The sequence below is a fragment of the Lampetra fluviatilis genome, chromosome 22, assembly GCF_964198595.1.
Source record: "Lampetra fluviatilis chromosome 22, kcLamFluv1.1, whole genome shotgun sequence".
Lineage (NCBI taxonomy): Eukaryota > Metazoa > Chordata > Hyperoartia > Petromyzontiformes > Petromyzontidae > Lampetra > Lampetra fluviatilis.
The window spans coordinates 7801460-7819223 of NC_136296.1; the positions used below are offsets into that span (position 1 = coordinate 7801460).

The following is a 17764-nucleotide window of genomic DNA, read 5'->3' on the forward strand; positions in this document are numbered from 1 at the left end:
AACACGGATTATCCTCTAAAATAGGGTAACTATATCAATCTCCCATTCATGCAGAACATGCTCATCAAGCTCGGCTGCAGACAAAAACTGCTGTAAACTCCTCACTAGCCTCAGGAAGACAAATAACCTGAATTGAAAGCCAGGTAAGAAGCCTGAATCCAGAAGTCTCTTTTGCAAAGTGAACTTTAAATTAAACATAATTTAGCAAACTTGAGTATGAATCAAAAATAAATACAAAATTCGCATAATATAGAATAATTAAGTGAAAAGAAGCATCTAAGAAAATATTTCAAAAGTAACAACACGCAGCATTAAAGAAAGATTAAGGTATAGAACATAACGTAGAAAAAGTAAAACACATATGAATAAATGAAACAACAATGCAATGCAATTTCATATTTACTCGCGCTGCCTAAGCATTTGCACGGGATACACGGCCGAGGTGGAGGTGGAGGGTGTGTGCAGAGGGGGTGTGACGTCATCACGACGCACGAACCCGGCTAGACGCTGTGGAATGCGGGATGACGTCATCACGCCCACGTGCGTGGTCACGTCACAGCAGGGCACTTGCCAGCCAGTATAGAGCAGGGGTTGGCAACCAATATAACAAGAGGAGCCATTTTTCTCGAATTCAGTAAAAAAAACACTCAATATTTCAAGAGCCGCAATGCATGTGAATACAGGACGGTGATCCTTAATAAATAACGTCACAAAGTATCCCTTAAAGTAGCCGCAGGTTGCCGACCATCCCCTCCGATTGATGCTCCTGCTGTTGTGGAGTGACTCATGCAGCCAGCTGTGGCTGCAGGGTTTTGGTAGTACATGTTGTTTATGCCATTTATTGTGAAAATTCCGTCACAGTTCCTATGATTGCTTTTTCATTGCTTTCATGGCTTTATTTTGGTGATTTCGAAAAGTGTATTGGTTTAGCCATGTTTGTTTGTTGTAGTACAGAGTTAGACTGATGGCCTTAATCTAAGTTGTCTTGTGGTTGTTGTTGTTTGACTTGCATCCCACTGGGATTTTTGCACAGCGTTGGTGTACGGTGTTTTTTCTGCAATATTTTGCTGTCTTTTTTTGGATTTTCTGCTTGCACTTAGTCACATATTCACTTTAAGATGTTTTTTGTTCATGTTTTAGTTTTTTGTTTGTTGCGTTTGCACCCGATTCAAGAGCCGAATGGCTCACAGGGCTCTACCTAATAAATGAACTTGAAATGAACTTGAAACTTGGTACAGAGGTACCTATACAGTGAGCGGCAGCACATTCTACAACTCCACCGGGCAGTAATGATCAGTGGCAGTACCTGTCCTGGCAGGCGGCTCCACTTGAGGGCATCACGACGCTGGGAGGCGCGCACGGGCGATGACGCAACACCAGAGCCCGGCTCGTCAGGTGCTCGGGAGCCTTGCTCCTGCTGCAGCGCCATCATGGAGCGTCCAAATGAATCCAGCTGCAAGCGACACACAACGTGGTGTTTCATTCTTCACCTGAGGACGGCTGCTTGAGTTGTGGCCGAAACGTCGTGAGAATTATTTTATTATGTTTTATTTTTATTATTTTATTACTTCCCTTCTACGTGACTTTACCGAAAGAACCGAGAAGATGAAGACACACAAGGGGTTAAAATACACGGGCAAAGCACGCGGTGCTGTCAAGCCGGGTAAAATGTACGTGCTAAAGTCATGACAGGCTTTGGGGAATTCGACTGCTGAAATCATCGCTGAAAATCGTTTTCTATCGTGGCAAATGTTGATGTCCAATCAAGCGAGAAACTCTTTGTGGGATGTCAAAAGTGGTCATACTAAGAAGAGATTAGAGAACAGTATGGGAATGTGGAATTTCTGACACTGGCTTAAGACCACAAATAGAAATGAGCACCATTCCATGCTTGTTTAACCAGACTTTGACTTACCAAGCAAAAACTTGCATGCGACTCTTTTCATGGGGACGCTGCTGGATATTTTTTGCCAATTAATTTCTCGTAGACTCCACCGGTTTTGTGAGTTAAATGGATTATGGCAATTATAAACCAGACAACGATTATAATCCATCGGTTCGTTCAACAGTGATCATAAGCCATCGGTTGGCTAGAGAGTGATGATTATAAACCATCGGTAAGCTAGTCCAGGGTTCAGCGACCTGCGGCTCTGAAGCCGCATGCGGCTCTTTGGCTCTTTTTAAATCCTTCATATTAAGTTCGCTTGCTTGCTTACGACCGTGCAAATCTTTCGGTCGTTTTTTAACCCACTTCCCGTGATCCAATCGAGCTGACATTTTCCACACAGACTCGTTGTGTGTGGCAATTAATATTCGTGAAAAAATTTTCCCAAAATTTTACACTTTTTAGGACAAAAATATTATATTTAATTACCAATTGCTTAATGGTGCAATGCAATCATCTGACCCATAGGTGGCAGCCATCTCAAGCCAGAGGACGAGAGGACTCTAGCCGCCACGCATATAAAGGATTTATAGTGAAAAACTTTGTTTTTACGGGTTATACTCGTTCACCTGCGAGGGCAGTCGGAGTCCCTTGACCGTGACGTAGATCGTAGCCGGGTAGCGCAGACGGGCGTGCTTCGCGTACCACTCGTACACAGGCAACACGCCCACCGCGTGCCGAAACCGAGCCGGCGGGTAGAACAACTGCAGGCGCATCTTTCCGCCCACGTTCACCGCACCGTTGGCACCGACCAGCTGTTTTAACGGCACACGTGCCAAACGGCACAACCAAAATCTCAAGTGTCATACACTCCCAAAGGTATAATTAAAATAATTGTCTCTTTGTCCCCCAATTAGATATACTTTGAAATGTTTTCTCATGTACTAGTCAGGTTGATTGATGGCAAAGTTTCAGAGGGGCACACCTTGAGGAAAGCCCAGGCCAGGCACCGCCGGCCACCGCTGTCTGTCTGGAGGGCGGAGTAGTTGGTCTGAGTTTCGTCCATGCTCACAAGATCCACCACCTAAAGCACAAAGGCCAGCATCACCAACACAAAAGCCATTTGTTAGGTGCCTTGCGCACATCTCCATTCATAGTGACATCCGCCTTTGTCTTCTCACAAAGCTGTACCTATTTTATCAACCATGCAACAATGAAGTAGTGAGTCAACCTTCAAACAGAATGTTAACTCGTGCTCTCATTTTGAACTCCACTCGCTGAGTCAATCACTCAGATCACAGAGCCACTGGGCCTAATGACACTGGCTTTATGAGTAACGTAAAACATTTTAATCACCAAATATCTGTTCCCAATGTGTACGGGCAGGTAGAAATAGCATTTAACCAATTAACAGATGTGTGGTCACCAGTCAGGGAGACAGAGATGATGCTGGCTCCTCCACCACTTCCCCTATAATCATGCACGTGTGCATTGTCAATCGGAATTGGTGCTCGCACATCAGTGCATTTCAACATCAATTAAGTGATATGCTCATCGTATATTTAAGAAAATGGACTTAACAAAAGTGTACAAATGAGACAAAAAACCCAATACAAATGAGATGGTAAAATCAAGACCACAAAATAATAATTTATTGTATTGAATCATTAGAATTCATCAATTTGCTGGCTCATTCATTACATACTAATTAATTAAGTACAGATGACCTTTATAACTACGTTAAACCTTTATAACCTTGATTAAAGAGTAGACCAAATTTCCTTCATGAAGGAGGCCTGGGTAACAAACAAAAAAGTACAGCAAATCAAAGCTGATACAAGTTCAAGCATAGCAGCAGTGGCGGCTCATTGCATGTCCACTAGGTGGGGCTGTTGTGAGTGACCTCTGGTGCTCTCATTAAGAAAAACTTCGTCATGTTATTGGCCTTCCGTGAAAGTGATAAAACTGTCTAATCTACCAACGGTCGGCATTTAGAAACAATACGAAACAAAACAACAAAACAAGCAAATGCTGTCCCCATGTACTTCCAAGTCCACACTACACAACCCCTTTGACACTGGCAAAAGCCGTGACCTGTTATATTTGCACAGTGCAACCTGGCGTTGTGACGTAGTAATTACAGCCATGGGTGCCTTTTTCACCGCCCTGAATGGGTCTCAAACGGCGTGGCTAAAATGTGAAGCTAATCGCAATGCACGAAGGGATATCTCTCACTCGGACGCCTTCACAGCTGCCCCGACACCTCCCCAAGGCACAAATCAGACTGTGGTTTTGCAGCGGTTTCTGATATGAACAAATAAAAATGTTATTTTCATTAGGCAATTCAAGTTGAAAGAATCATTACAATTAAAACAAAAATTAACACAGAACTATTGATAGAAAAGTTTTTTTTTCGTAGAAAAATAATTTCTCATCTCCAGCTGCTTGATGGGGCAGCGCCCCAACGCCCCTAGTGGACGAACCGTGCCTGCAGAGACCGTAGCAGAGACCTTACAACCAGTTGTATTGCCCACTAATAATCAGATTTAAATCCTACAAACCGAGCCAACGAGGGCGCCTCTCAAACTCTCCAGCGGTTGGGGCAATCAGTATTGAGGGGCCGGCTCGCAGAGGGGAGTCCAAGGCTTTTCCCCAGGTTGGCATCGCCACCACGAGGTACCACCACCATCACCAAAAGCCACCGGCTGCCACCATGCATACCCACCTCGAAGAAGAGTAACACGCGCGCAGCTCCGGGCTCGACGCGGAGGAATGGGCCGAGACGGTGGGGGAACACCAGCTGCTCCTCCCACTCAGGGAGCAACGAGCGGTGAGTGCGCACGTCGCATGGCTGCGTGGTCAGAGGATGCTCCGAGTCGGAGGAGCCCGGATGGCTGGGAGCTGCGGCAGGTTGCTCGCTGGCACGCGGACGCAGGAAAGGGAAACCGTGTTAGAGGTCGGTCGCTTGAGACTGCTTAAGGGAGGTAATGTACACTGATATAAAATAACAATTTCTGACTCTTTAATGTTTGTTAAATATCCAATGTTAACGTCTAAAAATGCTGTCTTGTATAAAAAAAATCCTTCAAGTTGAATTATGTATTCAAACACATCACTGAGTAACAACACATGTATGTTATTTGGGTCTTTCGGTAAAGTCACGTAGATAGGTTCAAAGCAAATGACCAACAAGTAAACCCGTAAAAACAAAGTTTTTCACTATACATCCTTTATATGCGTGGTGGCTAGAGTCTTCTCGTCCTCTGGCTTGAGATGGCTGCCACCTATGGGTCAGATGATTGTCTGCCAGTATTAAGCAATTGGTAATTAAATATTTAATTTGTTTTCCCTAAACAGTGTAAAATTTTGGAAAAAAAATTTCACCAACATTAATTGTCTCGCACAACGAGTCTGTGTGCAAAATGTCAGCTCGATTGGATCACGGGAAGTGGGTTAAAAAACGACCGAAAGATTTGCACGGTCGTAAGCAAGCAAGCAAGCACGCAAGCACGCAAGCAAGCAAGCAAACTTAATATAAAGGATTTAAAAACTACGACGATTCGATCGCAACACAAGCGGTCGTCAACCCATCTACGTGACTTTACCGAAAGACCCAAAGAATATAAATTCCTGCAGTCACGAAAGCTTTAAGTCAAGATTTAACATATGTATGCGCTAACATATTTTGGAAGACACAACGAGAGCGATGATGACAATTAAGACGATGATGCTGGACCCGCAGTGTTGCGATGATTTTGATTATGGCAATAATAGTGATGATGGTAATGACAATGGAGATGATCTTCTTGGTTCTTTCGGTAAAGTCACATAGAAGGGAGATAATAAAATAATAAAAATTAAACATAATAAAATAATACAATATTATGTTTAATTTTTATTATTTTATTATCTCCCTTCTACGTGACTTTACAGAAAGAACCAAGAAGATGAATCCCTGCAGTCACGAAAGCTTTAAATCGAAAAATGGAGATGATGACAAATGTGATGATGACGATCATGATTGCGAGGATTATGACGATCATAACAATGATGATCATGAAGACAATGATGATGCCGACTGCGGTGGTCACGATGACGACAACAACAAAGACGACATGATACTGAGCTCTTCCCACCCCCCCACCACACTCCCTCCCCTCCCACCTGTCCTCCTTGCGCACGTGCTGCCCCGTGGCAGCGTCCACCAGGTACACGCGCACCAGCGCACATGCAAGCAGCGGATCAGAGGCCAGGCGGTCAGTGCGGTGCACGAACACGCCCAGCGCCTGTTCGTCCTCCTCTCTCCGCTCTGCCTCCTGAGCCACGTCCGCTGACGAGGCTTCCTTGCCGCCCGCCACCGCTGCGTGTTACATCAAAGCGCCGCCACACTTTCCGTCAAACGCGCTTGTCAGCGACGGCAGATCGCCAAGGGCGAGGAGGGAAACGCACCAGGATTTGAGAGCTTGCCCACATTGCGCAGTGGTTATAGGTACGCAATAAGTATACATTCCTTTTTCTTGGTTCTTTCGGTAAAGTCACGTAGAATGGAAATAATAAAATAATAAAAATAAAACATAATAAAATAATTCTCACGACGTTTCGGCCACAACGCAAGCAGCCGTCCTCAGGTGAAGACCAGGTCTGTCGGGGAGACAGCGTCTGAATGAAACAGCACCATGCTTGGAGCGTATATTTAAGCTGGGTTGGAAGGGGGAGAAGGGCGCCTTGACAAAAGAATTTGCAGGACGGCTGCTTGCGTTGTGGCCGAAACGTCGTGAGAATTATTTTATTATGTTTTATTATTATTATTTTATTATTTCTATTCTACGTGACTTTACCGAAAGAACTAAGAAGATGAATCCCTGCAGTCACGAAAGCTTTAAATCGAAATATAAATTCCTTGTTCCAAGTATTGTTCATGAGAAAAAGAGGATGAGTGGCATTGTGGTTAGCACTCTTGTTTATATATGTCACCGTATAGTTGGGCCTCAGAGGTCGGCTCTTCTGCTGCTCATTCTAAACACTCCCTTTGTGTCTGGACGACCCAGTGTCCGTTTAGAGTATTTGGTCCCTATACAGGTAGTCCTCGACTTACGATGGAGATGCGTTACGACGACCCCATCGTAAGTCAAAAATATCGTAAGTCAAAGATGGCCTAGCTTACCCAGGAGTCTTAAAGAATGGTGATAATTTAGCAAAATAGAGCAATTTACAGTACCGTACTGTATAAACTATATACTGTGTGTATTTATTAATTACAATACTGTATTGCACAGTAAAATGTAAAGTAAAAAAAACAAGGTAAATTCTTAGTCTACCTATATGAACTGCAATTTAATAGAAAGTTTTTTCAGGAAACAATCCTATCTGCTATAAAAAAACTTTTAACATGCATTGGAACGTATCGTATCGTGGTAACCCTAAAATGAAATCGCTAAAGCTAAGTACCATACGTACAATTTTGTCGTATCGCTATTGCCATCGTAAGATCGAAATATCGTAAGTCGTACCATCGTAACTCGGGGACTATCTGTACATTTCCACGTGATAAACCACGTTGTTGTCATTTGTGGCCAGGTCGCTTCTGAAAAAGTGCTCTATAGCTCTGGTCCTTACCTGGTAAAGTAAAAAAGAAATAGTTTAGTGTTCATCTTCACCTTTCGCGTTCTTCTTCTTGGTCCTCCTGGCGGCTTTCGGTCGCCTCGCGGCCTCCTCCCCCTCCTCGGTGAGTGCGACCTCCTCGTCAGGGCGATCTGGACTCATGACAGCCCTGCTCTTCTCGCGACCCTCCCTGTTCCGCCGTAGCCGAGGGACCGGTGGTTCGGGAGAGCCCTCGGCCGTGTGGACCTCCCTTCCTCTGGACGGCGTCCTCGACTTGACCTTTGCCCTCCGAACCGCTGGCAGGGGGCTATTGTCCAGGTCAGCTAGGGTCATGGTTCTAAAGAAAAATGCATACAAAAGCATAATGACGTACAAATTAACCAACTTACATTAGAAAAACATGCCTCGTTGTTTTTGAAAAAAGTAAATTCACATGTTTCAAGTAGTAATATGTATTTCAGCCATCACAGATGAGCTGTCGAATTTGTTAGAACTCATCTAATCCACAATTTTGTTATCTACAGCCCCTAATCCTTGGAAATTCCAATTACCCGTGTTTGTTCGTCATCCTATGAGCCAAGTTATTCCATTGACAAAGAGGCGCGCATCGCGTGATTAAAGCGGGCACTAAATGTATCTTATTATGTAATTGTTTTATCCCATAGGTGCTCCGATTTCCTCGTATAAACACTCATTAATTAGCTGAAAACATCTTAATAGAGGACTGCAGAGCTTGGACAATTGTTGATGCTGCCTCACTGCCCGGCTGCATTTCCAGCTGGTCTGGGATTCCTCGGCAATTGTAAGATGCAATTTGCATGAACGAAGGCAGCATTATGTAAAACTAGACATCATTATCATTCTTATTATACTTATTCTGTGCACAACATATAAATAGCAAAATGTGTCATTTTGTAAAACAAAAATAGCCATTCTGACCTGTCTGCTTCTATCGTCTCATTGTTCAGGGTCGGCTCCTTCTTGATTTTTATTTTCGTGACAACTTCTTCACCCTGAGTCATCGTTTCTCTTTTCTTTCTGGGCTTCTTGGGCTGGTCATCGCTGGGTGTGCTGGTTTCTAGAATCAGCTGCTGCTTATCCTCCTGGACAAGGGTGGAGTTTGGTGTTTATGTACCGATGTAACGGCAGACACACCGGTATACACGTAGGATTTCGCGACCAATATCATCCATAATAGAGGTTTTTGGGTTAGATCGCGTAAACATATGAATGTGTCGTTAAAACCCGCCACCACCCGACACAGCCAACTAGTAAGGGTTGTCACGTAAACAGAACGTGCCAATTCGTCACTAGTACAGCACACCGGTGTGTTGGAGAGCCAAGCCACAACATTTACAATCTGAATCCATTTGAAGCTAGTTGCAATTACTGGCGAAACGTCGTACTCAGATTGTAAATGTTATCATAACCCGCTCCTTTTGAATTTAGATAACTTTTAATTATATTACGGATTTGTACGATTGCTGTTTGTCGTAAATGTATTTTTGCATCTAAATTTCTACATTACTTGACACGTTATAATTCCCCCCTTGCAAAGGAGATATTCTGCCTCATTAAGTTTTCACTTGACTCATGCTTTGGACACGGACCAATGACAGTTCACGCTTGATTCATGCAAGGGTGAAGTGAAACGTGTATGGTTTCTGGAGCCAATAGTAACCACTTCAAAAAGTGTACATAAACATAACAGAGGCTGCCGTGGCACAAAATGAACGTACTAGACTTGCAATCAAAAGATAAAATGTTCGATCTCCTGGCATAGCATTTGAGTCTCTTGAATCCCCCTGCCTCTCTTCGCCCAGCAGTATGAATGGGTACACCACACTTAGTTAATCAGTAGGGCGTGTGTGTGGCAGAGTATGAAGAGTTGCCAAAATTACCCGCAAGGCGGGACCTCTTTAAACTCCTTTAGTCAAATCAATCAAACTTTATTTTACGTGCCAATATCGCCCTCAGTTAAGCAGGCGTCACTGGAACGGGAAGAGTAGACGCCCTTCCATGAGTGACGGCATCAGCTAGCAATTGCCAAGCTGCACCTTTACTTTTAAGAAACTTAATAAGCGGTGTCAATAAACACAAGACCTAAGAGTTCAACTGAATTACAATTCTCCAGGTGCAGAAATTAGCATGAGCACTGCAACATAAATCACCTGGTGTACAACTCAACAAACAATATTGGTTGAGATGATACTTGGCTGCTGCAGCTCCTTACTATTAAAAATGTCCCTCCCTTTATTACTGCTAATCCTACTTCCTCCCTTTATGACTGCTAATCCTACATAATACACTAGCACAGGGGTCGGCAACCTACGGCTCCGGAACCACATGCGGCTCTTTACGGGCTGCTTCTTGACGATATGTACGTATGTACAGTATGTACTCAGATGCATTGCGGCTCTTGAAATACTGAATTTTGTACCGAATTGTAAAGAAATGGCTCTTCTTGTTATTTTGGTTGCCGACCCCTGCACTAGCATAATATGACTTTGAGACCCCCCCACCACCTACACATTCCACAAGTAGTGACTAATTCCCTATCTGCATTTTCCATAAATATGCTAAATTCCTCTGTTGATATGTAAATTCCTTTGTCAAGGCGCTCTCCTCCTCTAACCCAGCTTAAATATACGCTGCCAAGCTTGGTGGTGTTCATTCAGACGCTGTCTTTCCGATAGCACGGCTGCTTGCGTTGTGGCCGAAACGTCGTGAGAATTATATTTTATGTTTTATTTGTATTATTTCATTATTTCCCTTCTACGTGACTTTACCGAAAGAACCAACAAGATGAATCCCTGCAGTCACGACAACTTTAAATCGAAAATAAATTATACTTGAAGTCAGAATTGGGACCAGAATCAGAGCTAAAAGAATTAGCAGTTTCCAATACCTTGATTTTGTCCGATATTGTAAAGACCTCGCTGGTGGTGTAGCCTCCGGGGTCATCCTCATCTGGAGGGAGCAACGGCAACTGCCGTTGCTTTTTCTTCTTCTTTTTGATCTTTGCGTCTGTGGCCTCTATGTCCTCGGCCATGACATTGCTAGATTTTTTGGCAGTGGGCACCCGTTCCCGCTGCTTGTTCTTGTTGAAACGTGGGCTCTGCTGCTCCTGGACAGCACATGACATAAAACAATGGGGGGGGGGGGGGGGTGGAAACAAGTCAAGATATCTGTCTCTTGCCTAAAATACCAGGCAACCCAGCAGAATTTGTTAAACAGATCACACCCTCCTGATTGAGACTGAGATGTCAAAAACTGGTGCAGAATTTTCCTACTTAAGAGAATGCAGAGATACTTGTGCAAAAATACTTTTTGGCTGATGAACCCAAATGTTATCCTGTATTATTTGCTCGTGATATTACATATTTTGTCCGTTTATTTATTTACTATATCATTACGCACAGTATGCCACGTTGATGCATATTAATGTTATGCAGTGAACGGATTGTATTTAATGAACACTGATGCGTATCGTCGTTTAAAATAGTTCATTAACACAATATGCAGAGAAAATAGATTCTCCATCATCGCAAAAAAAACGTGGTTATACGTTCATCTGTAGATAAATGAACTGAGAAACCCTTTCGATTTAAAGCTTTCGTGACTGCAGGGATTCATATTATTGGTTCTTTCGGTAAAGTCACGTAAAAGGGAAATAATAAAATAATACAAATTAAACATAATAAAATAAAATTATCACGTTTCGGCCACAACGCAAGCAGCCGTCCTCAGGTGAAGAAACAGAGCTGTTGGAAAGACAAGGACGGCTGCTTGCGTTGTGGCCAAAACGTCGTGAGAATTTTATTATGTTTTATTTTTATTATTTTATTATTTCCCTTTTACGTGACTTTACCGAAAGAACCAAGAATATGAGAAACCCTTTCTAGATTGTTATTGGATCGCCATCGTAACACCTGTTGTTGCTTGTATATGAGTCAACCAACTGCATGTCTACCTGGTTGTAGGTGTTGTGGAGAATGGTCTCCTCATTCTCGCTGCTCTTCTGCAGGTCCAGACTCCTGCGTAGATTTTCCAGCTGCAAATACAACGAACACAGTCAACACACATAAAGTACAGAGAACTAAATTTCGATTTAAAGCTTTCGTGACTGCAGGGATTCATCTTCTTGGTTCTTTCGGTAAAGTCACGTAGAAGGGAAGTAATAAAATAATAAAAATAAAACATAATAAAACAATTCTCACGACGTTTCGGCCACAACGCAAGCAGCCATCCTCAGGCGAAGAATGAAACACCCCAAGCTTGGAGCGTATATTTAAGCTGGGTTAGAGGGGGGGGAGGTGGGAAGAAGAGCGCCTAAACAAAATAATTTGCATATCAAGAGGAATTCAGCATATGGAAAATGCGTAGGAGGTGGGCGGGGGGGGTTCCAAATCAATACTATGCCCGTGCATTATGCAGGATTAGCAGCATCAAAGGGGGGGGGGGAAGGGGGGGAGCATTAACAAAGGAAAGGAATGTTAATAGTATGTAGCTGTAGTTACTAAACAACCACGTAAAAAACTACAGTATAAACTGCATGACAAACTAAAGTATAAACTACATAGCATCATCAGTAAACTTACTATACTCTACAATAAGCTGAGTTACTAACAGTAAGTAATACATGAAAAATTCTACGTTGTAAAAAATTATATAATATGCTTCCATCTAAACTTTATTCTCTTACATCACACGCGTTTATACCGTACTATATACTTCCATAGGCAAAACCAACATTAAATTTTTAATGTTGGTATAAACTGCATGACAAACTAAAGTATAAACTACATAGCATCATCAGTAAACTTACTATACTCTACAATAAGCTGAGTTACTAACAGTAAGTAATACATGAAAAATTCTACGTTGTAAAAAATTATATAATATGCTTCCATCTAAACTTTATTCTCTTACATCACACGCGTTTATACCGTACTATATACTTCCATAGGCAAAACCAACATTAAAAATTTAATGTTGGTTTTGCCTATGGAAGTATATAGTACGGTATAAACGCGTGTGATGTAAGAGAATAAAGTTTAATGTTGGTTTTGCCTATGGAAGTATATAGTACGGTATAAACGCGTGTGATGTAAGAGAATAAAGTTTAGATGGAAGCATATTATATAATTTTTTACAAGGCAAAACCAACATTAAATTTTTAATGTTGGTTTTGCCTATGGAAGTATATATTACGGTATAAACGCGTGTGATGTAAGAGAATAAAGTTTAGATGGAAGCATATTATATAATTTTTTACAACGTAGAATTTTTCATGTATTACTTACTGTTAGTAACTCAGCTTATTGTAGAGTATAGTAAGTTTACTGATGATGCTATGTAGTTTATACTTTAGTTTGTCATGCAGTTTATACTGTAGTTTTTTACGTGGTTGTTTAGTAACTACAGCTACATACTATTAACATTCCTTTCCTTTGTTAATGCTCCCCCCCTTCCCCCCCCCCCTTTGATGCTGCTAATCCTGCATAATGCACGGGCATAGTATTGATTTGGAACCCCCCCCGCCCACCTCCTACGCATTTTCCATATGCTGAATTCCTCTTGATATGCAAATTATTTTGTTTAGGCGCTCTTCTTCCCACCTCCCCCCCCTCTAACCCAGCTTAAATATACGCTCCAAGCTTGGGGTGTTTCATTCTTCGCCTGAGGATGGCTGCTTGCGTTGTGGCCGAAACGTCGTGAGAATTGTTTTATTATGTTTTATTTTTATTATTTTATTACTTCCCTTCTACGTGACTTTACCGAAAGAACCAAGAAGATACAGAGAACTACTTAGAAACTATTTTTATTTTAACAGGTAAGGCCCACTGTGCAATATAGCTCTCTTTCAGAAGCGACCTGGCCACAAATGATAGCTCAACGAAGTGTCTTACCATGTGGAAATGTATAGCAACCAGATACTTTAAACGAATGTTTCTAATTGTGGAAGGCAAAACCAGAGGAGCCGGATAAAATCAATGCGACCACGGGGAAAACATGCAAACTCCAAATATACAGGCGTCGTCAGGGTTGGAACGAACCCACGACCTCATATATACCAGGCGAGGTAGTTAACATCATAGCATGCATGTATGTTGAACTTCTTTTGCACCGTATATCGCCAACCGTGCTTATCGGAGGTGTGGGGAACGGACAACAAACTAAACACAAAACGCAATTGTAATAAAATGAGTTTCCAATCTAGATTTAAAAGTGCAGAGCTCCATTGGTATCCTAATATCGGAAGGGCATTCCAGACGGCCGCAGAAGCACATCTGAGAGCGTGCGATGCAGCGTCTCTCTTTGTTCCTTGGGGGACAGCACACTTTCTACCCCAGCCTGAGCTCAGAAGTTAATATGGGTCTTCATAGTAATGTCACATGACTAGGAATAGGTATGAAAACTGTACGAGTTAATTATTGCACTCTTTTCGACACATATCTACCTAATTTCGAAATCCAGGGCACCGTTATATCTAAACACACGTACATTATAATCTAACAATTGTTGCATTCATTTTTAATTGCAGACGCTAATCATTATATTGAAAGCACCAATTGACATTCTAAATCCTTTACCAACCCTCCCTGCACATCTTATATTCTCATGTGGGGGTCACAAAATGAATCTTTTTCGCATCTTTTTACCATCTCATTTGTATCGTTTCATATTTCTTGTTTCTTTGACAGTTTGGTTTACTGCATTAGCCCGAGCAGAATATTACCATATAATCAGCTTGTTTTACATAGCAATTATAACACACAATATTTCATGCATAAATTGAAAGCGTACAAATACATTTTAATCGGCAAATTCGTGCATTGTTATGCGCCTATTTCCCATGGTTGCATTATTGTCCAGTGCAGTGCCATAGTGGCGAGATGTTAACTACCTCTCCTGGCATATGGGTCGTGGATTCAATCCCGACATTGAGGCCTGTATATTTGTTCTCCCCATTGGTCGCGTGGATTTTTCTCCGGGTTCTCCAGTTTTTCCCTCCACATTTAGAATCAACATCATGCGTTTCGAGTATTTGGCTGCTTTAAATTTCTACACGATAAGCCACTTCGTCGAGCTATCATTTGTGGCCAGGTCGCTTCTGAAAAAGAGCTACATAGCACAGTGGGCCTTACCTGGTAAAAAAAAAAAAATGTTATTCTAGATTTGAAGCTTTCGTGACTGCAAGGATTCATACTCTTAGGTTTTTTCGGTAAAGTCACGTAGGTAAAAAAAAATAGAAATAATAATAGAAATAAAATAATAAATCACAACACAAGTCTCCGTCTTCAGGTGGGACCGTCACAGCTAAATTTACTGTATCAAGTGAGAAAAAATCCAAGAGACAAGCTCTTAAATACAAGTTAAGGGGGAGGGGCTTATCTGAATGTGGTATCTTTTACCCCACGTGACTTTACCGAAAAAAACACCTAAGAGTATGAAAACATGTTTAGTTTAGCATGAAAAGGGTCACTCACGACGAAAGCGTCGCTCTCCTCCGCTTTCTTTTTTCTCCTTTTCTTCTCGGTCGAGATTTGTCCGCCCGCGTACGACTTGAGGACATCCTCGATGCGCGTGCGCGTCGTGTGAGAGCGCTCCTCGCCTCCCTCCGCCGTCACCCCTGCAAATTGACGTTCAAAATCGCTCTCCTCAGCTCGGGCTATCACCGTCGCGCTTATTGGCAGTACATCGTAACGAGCTGAGGGTTTAAATTTTACCAAGGCATTTTGCTTTGGCCGCAGTGTACGTATGTATGGAGGTGGATTTTTTGTGTATATATTGGAAATATAGTAGTGAGTAAAGATAAGTGGGACAACTGCATTATAGTTGTATTACTATACAAGATGATAATAGCCCTTCGCATGGATGGGTAAATAATTTTCCAAATTAAAATTAAAAATAAAACAGCATTCTTAATTTTGGAGGTCATAACAGCATTGCGTGTTTTTTTTATAGTTTACATTCACATTAAGCCAAAAATTGTCATACTTAAGTAAAGCTGAAAAATATGGACCTGTTAACATTACTGTACTCGACATTATTGTGTTTCATTGCAAAGTAAGTGATGTAAAAACATACAAAACGAACATAATTCACTCTTACAGTAAACGTCCTTAACATAATTCACTCTTACCAACAGGCATGGCATCAGCTGTTATGACCTCCACTCCATGGCGAAGATATGTCTCCAATGATTACACCTAGAAAGATCTGAGTGACAACACATTTCCATATTAATGTAACAAGTATTGTGCTAATGGTAAATGATGGGTCTCAAACTCTCAATCATCTTCACCTTCAGTGGTAATGATGGTCATCTGCTCATTCACCATGTGAAGTAATTGCCGAGTAGTGTTAATTTTGTTTATAAAATTAGTGACAAATATTTAATGAAAACTTTATTTTATTTTAGTCCACAATATGACTGAGTGAACAGAAATTATTCAGCATGATGATGACTATGATCGCCCGCAAAATAACTCAGCATGACTATGATCACATTAAAGTAAGTACTGTAGCCTCAATGAAGACACAGACCAAGACAATTTAGTAATGTTATTAGTGACAGCAGTGCATATGTTTGATTTAAAAATTAACCCGTAAAAACAAAGTTTTTCACTATAAATCCTTTATATGCGTGGCGGCTAGAGTCCTCTCGTCCTCTGGCTTGAGATGGCTGCCACCTATGGGTCAGATGATTGCCTGCCACCATTAAGCAATTGGTAATTAAATATAATTTTTTTTTTCCTAAAAAGTGTAAAATTTTAGAAAAATGTTTTAACGAAAATAAATTGTCACGCACAACGAGTCTGTGTGCAAAATGTCAGCTCGATTGGATCACGGGAAGTGGGTTCAAAAACGACCGAAAGATTTGCACGGTCGTAAGCGTGCAAGCAAGTGAACTTAATATAAAGGATTTAAAAAGATAAACGGATAAATATACAAAACGATCAACTTAATTCACTAATTGGCCTTGATAATCTAGGGGGGTTACTGTGAGCCCCTCACACCAACGTTACATAACTAAGAGGAGACTACATTTTTGACTGCTTTAGTCACATAGAGCAAGAAAATAAACAAGTGAAAGCCACAGACTAAGACTCGACTAATATTTGACATGCTGTCGACTATAATAAAAGAAACTTCAACCAAAATGTTAATCGTTGACGAAAGTATCACTGGTCAAGTGCCTGTTGGAATGTGTGCAAGCGTGGTCTATTTAAATTCTGATTTATTTCTAATCCATTAAAACATTTCCCGTCTTTATCTTTACTCAGTCATGCATTAATTAGTCAAATACTGTAGAGGTGCGTTATATTGTTGCCTGTTTAAATCACATTTATAACTCTACGTGGACGTCATCCAACGTGTATTATAAATTCACTTGGTAGTTTGAATCTCAATGGACGTCCATGTGAAATTGGAATTAACTGCTGCAGTTAAATATGGATTAACATAGTAAACATTTAGTTGATATCGCAAAGTGATGTACATTTGCAGTGTATGTATTATATTTTAAATGAAAATATACTTAATAGCGTTATTGTTATACGAATATAGAACACGCACGGTCGATCAATGTCGATGTAAACATCGATAGCACGGGCTATCAATACTGGATAAAGCATACATGTGATTGAAATCCCATTAAATCACACACCATGTAGTCTAGACTGGATGTTTCTTAATAATCATTAAGGTGAATCTAGTGTGGATTTTTTTCCCCAAAACGTATTACCATTCTACTGTACAGTAGTAATACGTTAACAGCACAATGTAACGATTACTGCAAAAAGAGCAGTACATCAAATATATAAAGGGTAAACAATATTTAAAATATACCAATGAAAAAATAAGCCCATGAACTTTAAAGAATGTGCAATGATTGCATGCTTAAATGCAACTTTAGAATGGTTTCTTCTTAATCGTGTGAAAAGACAGTGTGACATGACGGTTCGAAACCACGACCACCCTGGTTAATAACACAGGCGGAGGTGCATTAAACACAAATACGCTGCGTCTGCTTAAGAGTGTACGTTACTGGGAAAAAAAATAGCAGCCCATCGTGTGCCGGCGGCAGTCGAAATTTGCCAACTTTTGTTGAATCGCCAGCATTTTTTTATTGGGAAAACCACATAGCAACATCACCCCCCCCCCTCCCCTCATATGTTGGTTAAATACTGCAGATTACAAAATGTGACCTTTTATCCAGTATCAAAGTATGAAAAAAAGAGAATAGGTTTTACCCTTTCTGGGAATAAA

The 17764-nt window shown here is 41.3% G+C and overlaps 1 protein-coding gene across 1 annotated transcript in view; it reads right to left on the minus strand.

Moving 5' to 3' along the window:
* AHI1 (Abelson helper integration site 1) overlaps positions 1 to 17764 on the minus strand; it is an 80594-nt gene that overhangs the window by 61800 nt on the left and 1030 nt on the right. Inside the window, exons 2-12 of the mRNA XM_078866206.1 lie at positions 15636 to 15712; positions 14980 to 15122; positions 11460 to 11540; positions 10395 to 10613; positions 8426 to 8589; positions 7543 to 7823; positions 6050 to 6245; positions 4611 to 4803; positions 2871 to 2969; positions 2515 to 2700; positions 1307 to 1453 (exon numbers count right to left, since the gene is read on the minus strand). Coding sequence (XP_078722332.1) covers positions 1307 to 1453; positions 2515 to 2700; positions 2871 to 2969; positions 4611 to 4803; positions 6050 to 6245; positions 7543 to 7823; positions 8426 to 8589; positions 10395 to 10613; positions 11460 to 11540; positions 14980 to 15122; positions 15636 to 15645 — 1719 coding nt within the window. The 5' untranslated portion in view covers positions 15646 to 15712. The remainder of the gene's footprint in view (positions 1 to 1306; positions 1454 to 2514; positions 2701 to 2870; positions 2970 to 4610; positions 4804 to 6049; positions 6246 to 7542; positions 7824 to 8425; positions 8590 to 10394; positions 10614 to 11459; positions 11541 to 14979; positions 15123 to 15635; positions 15713 to 17764) is intronic.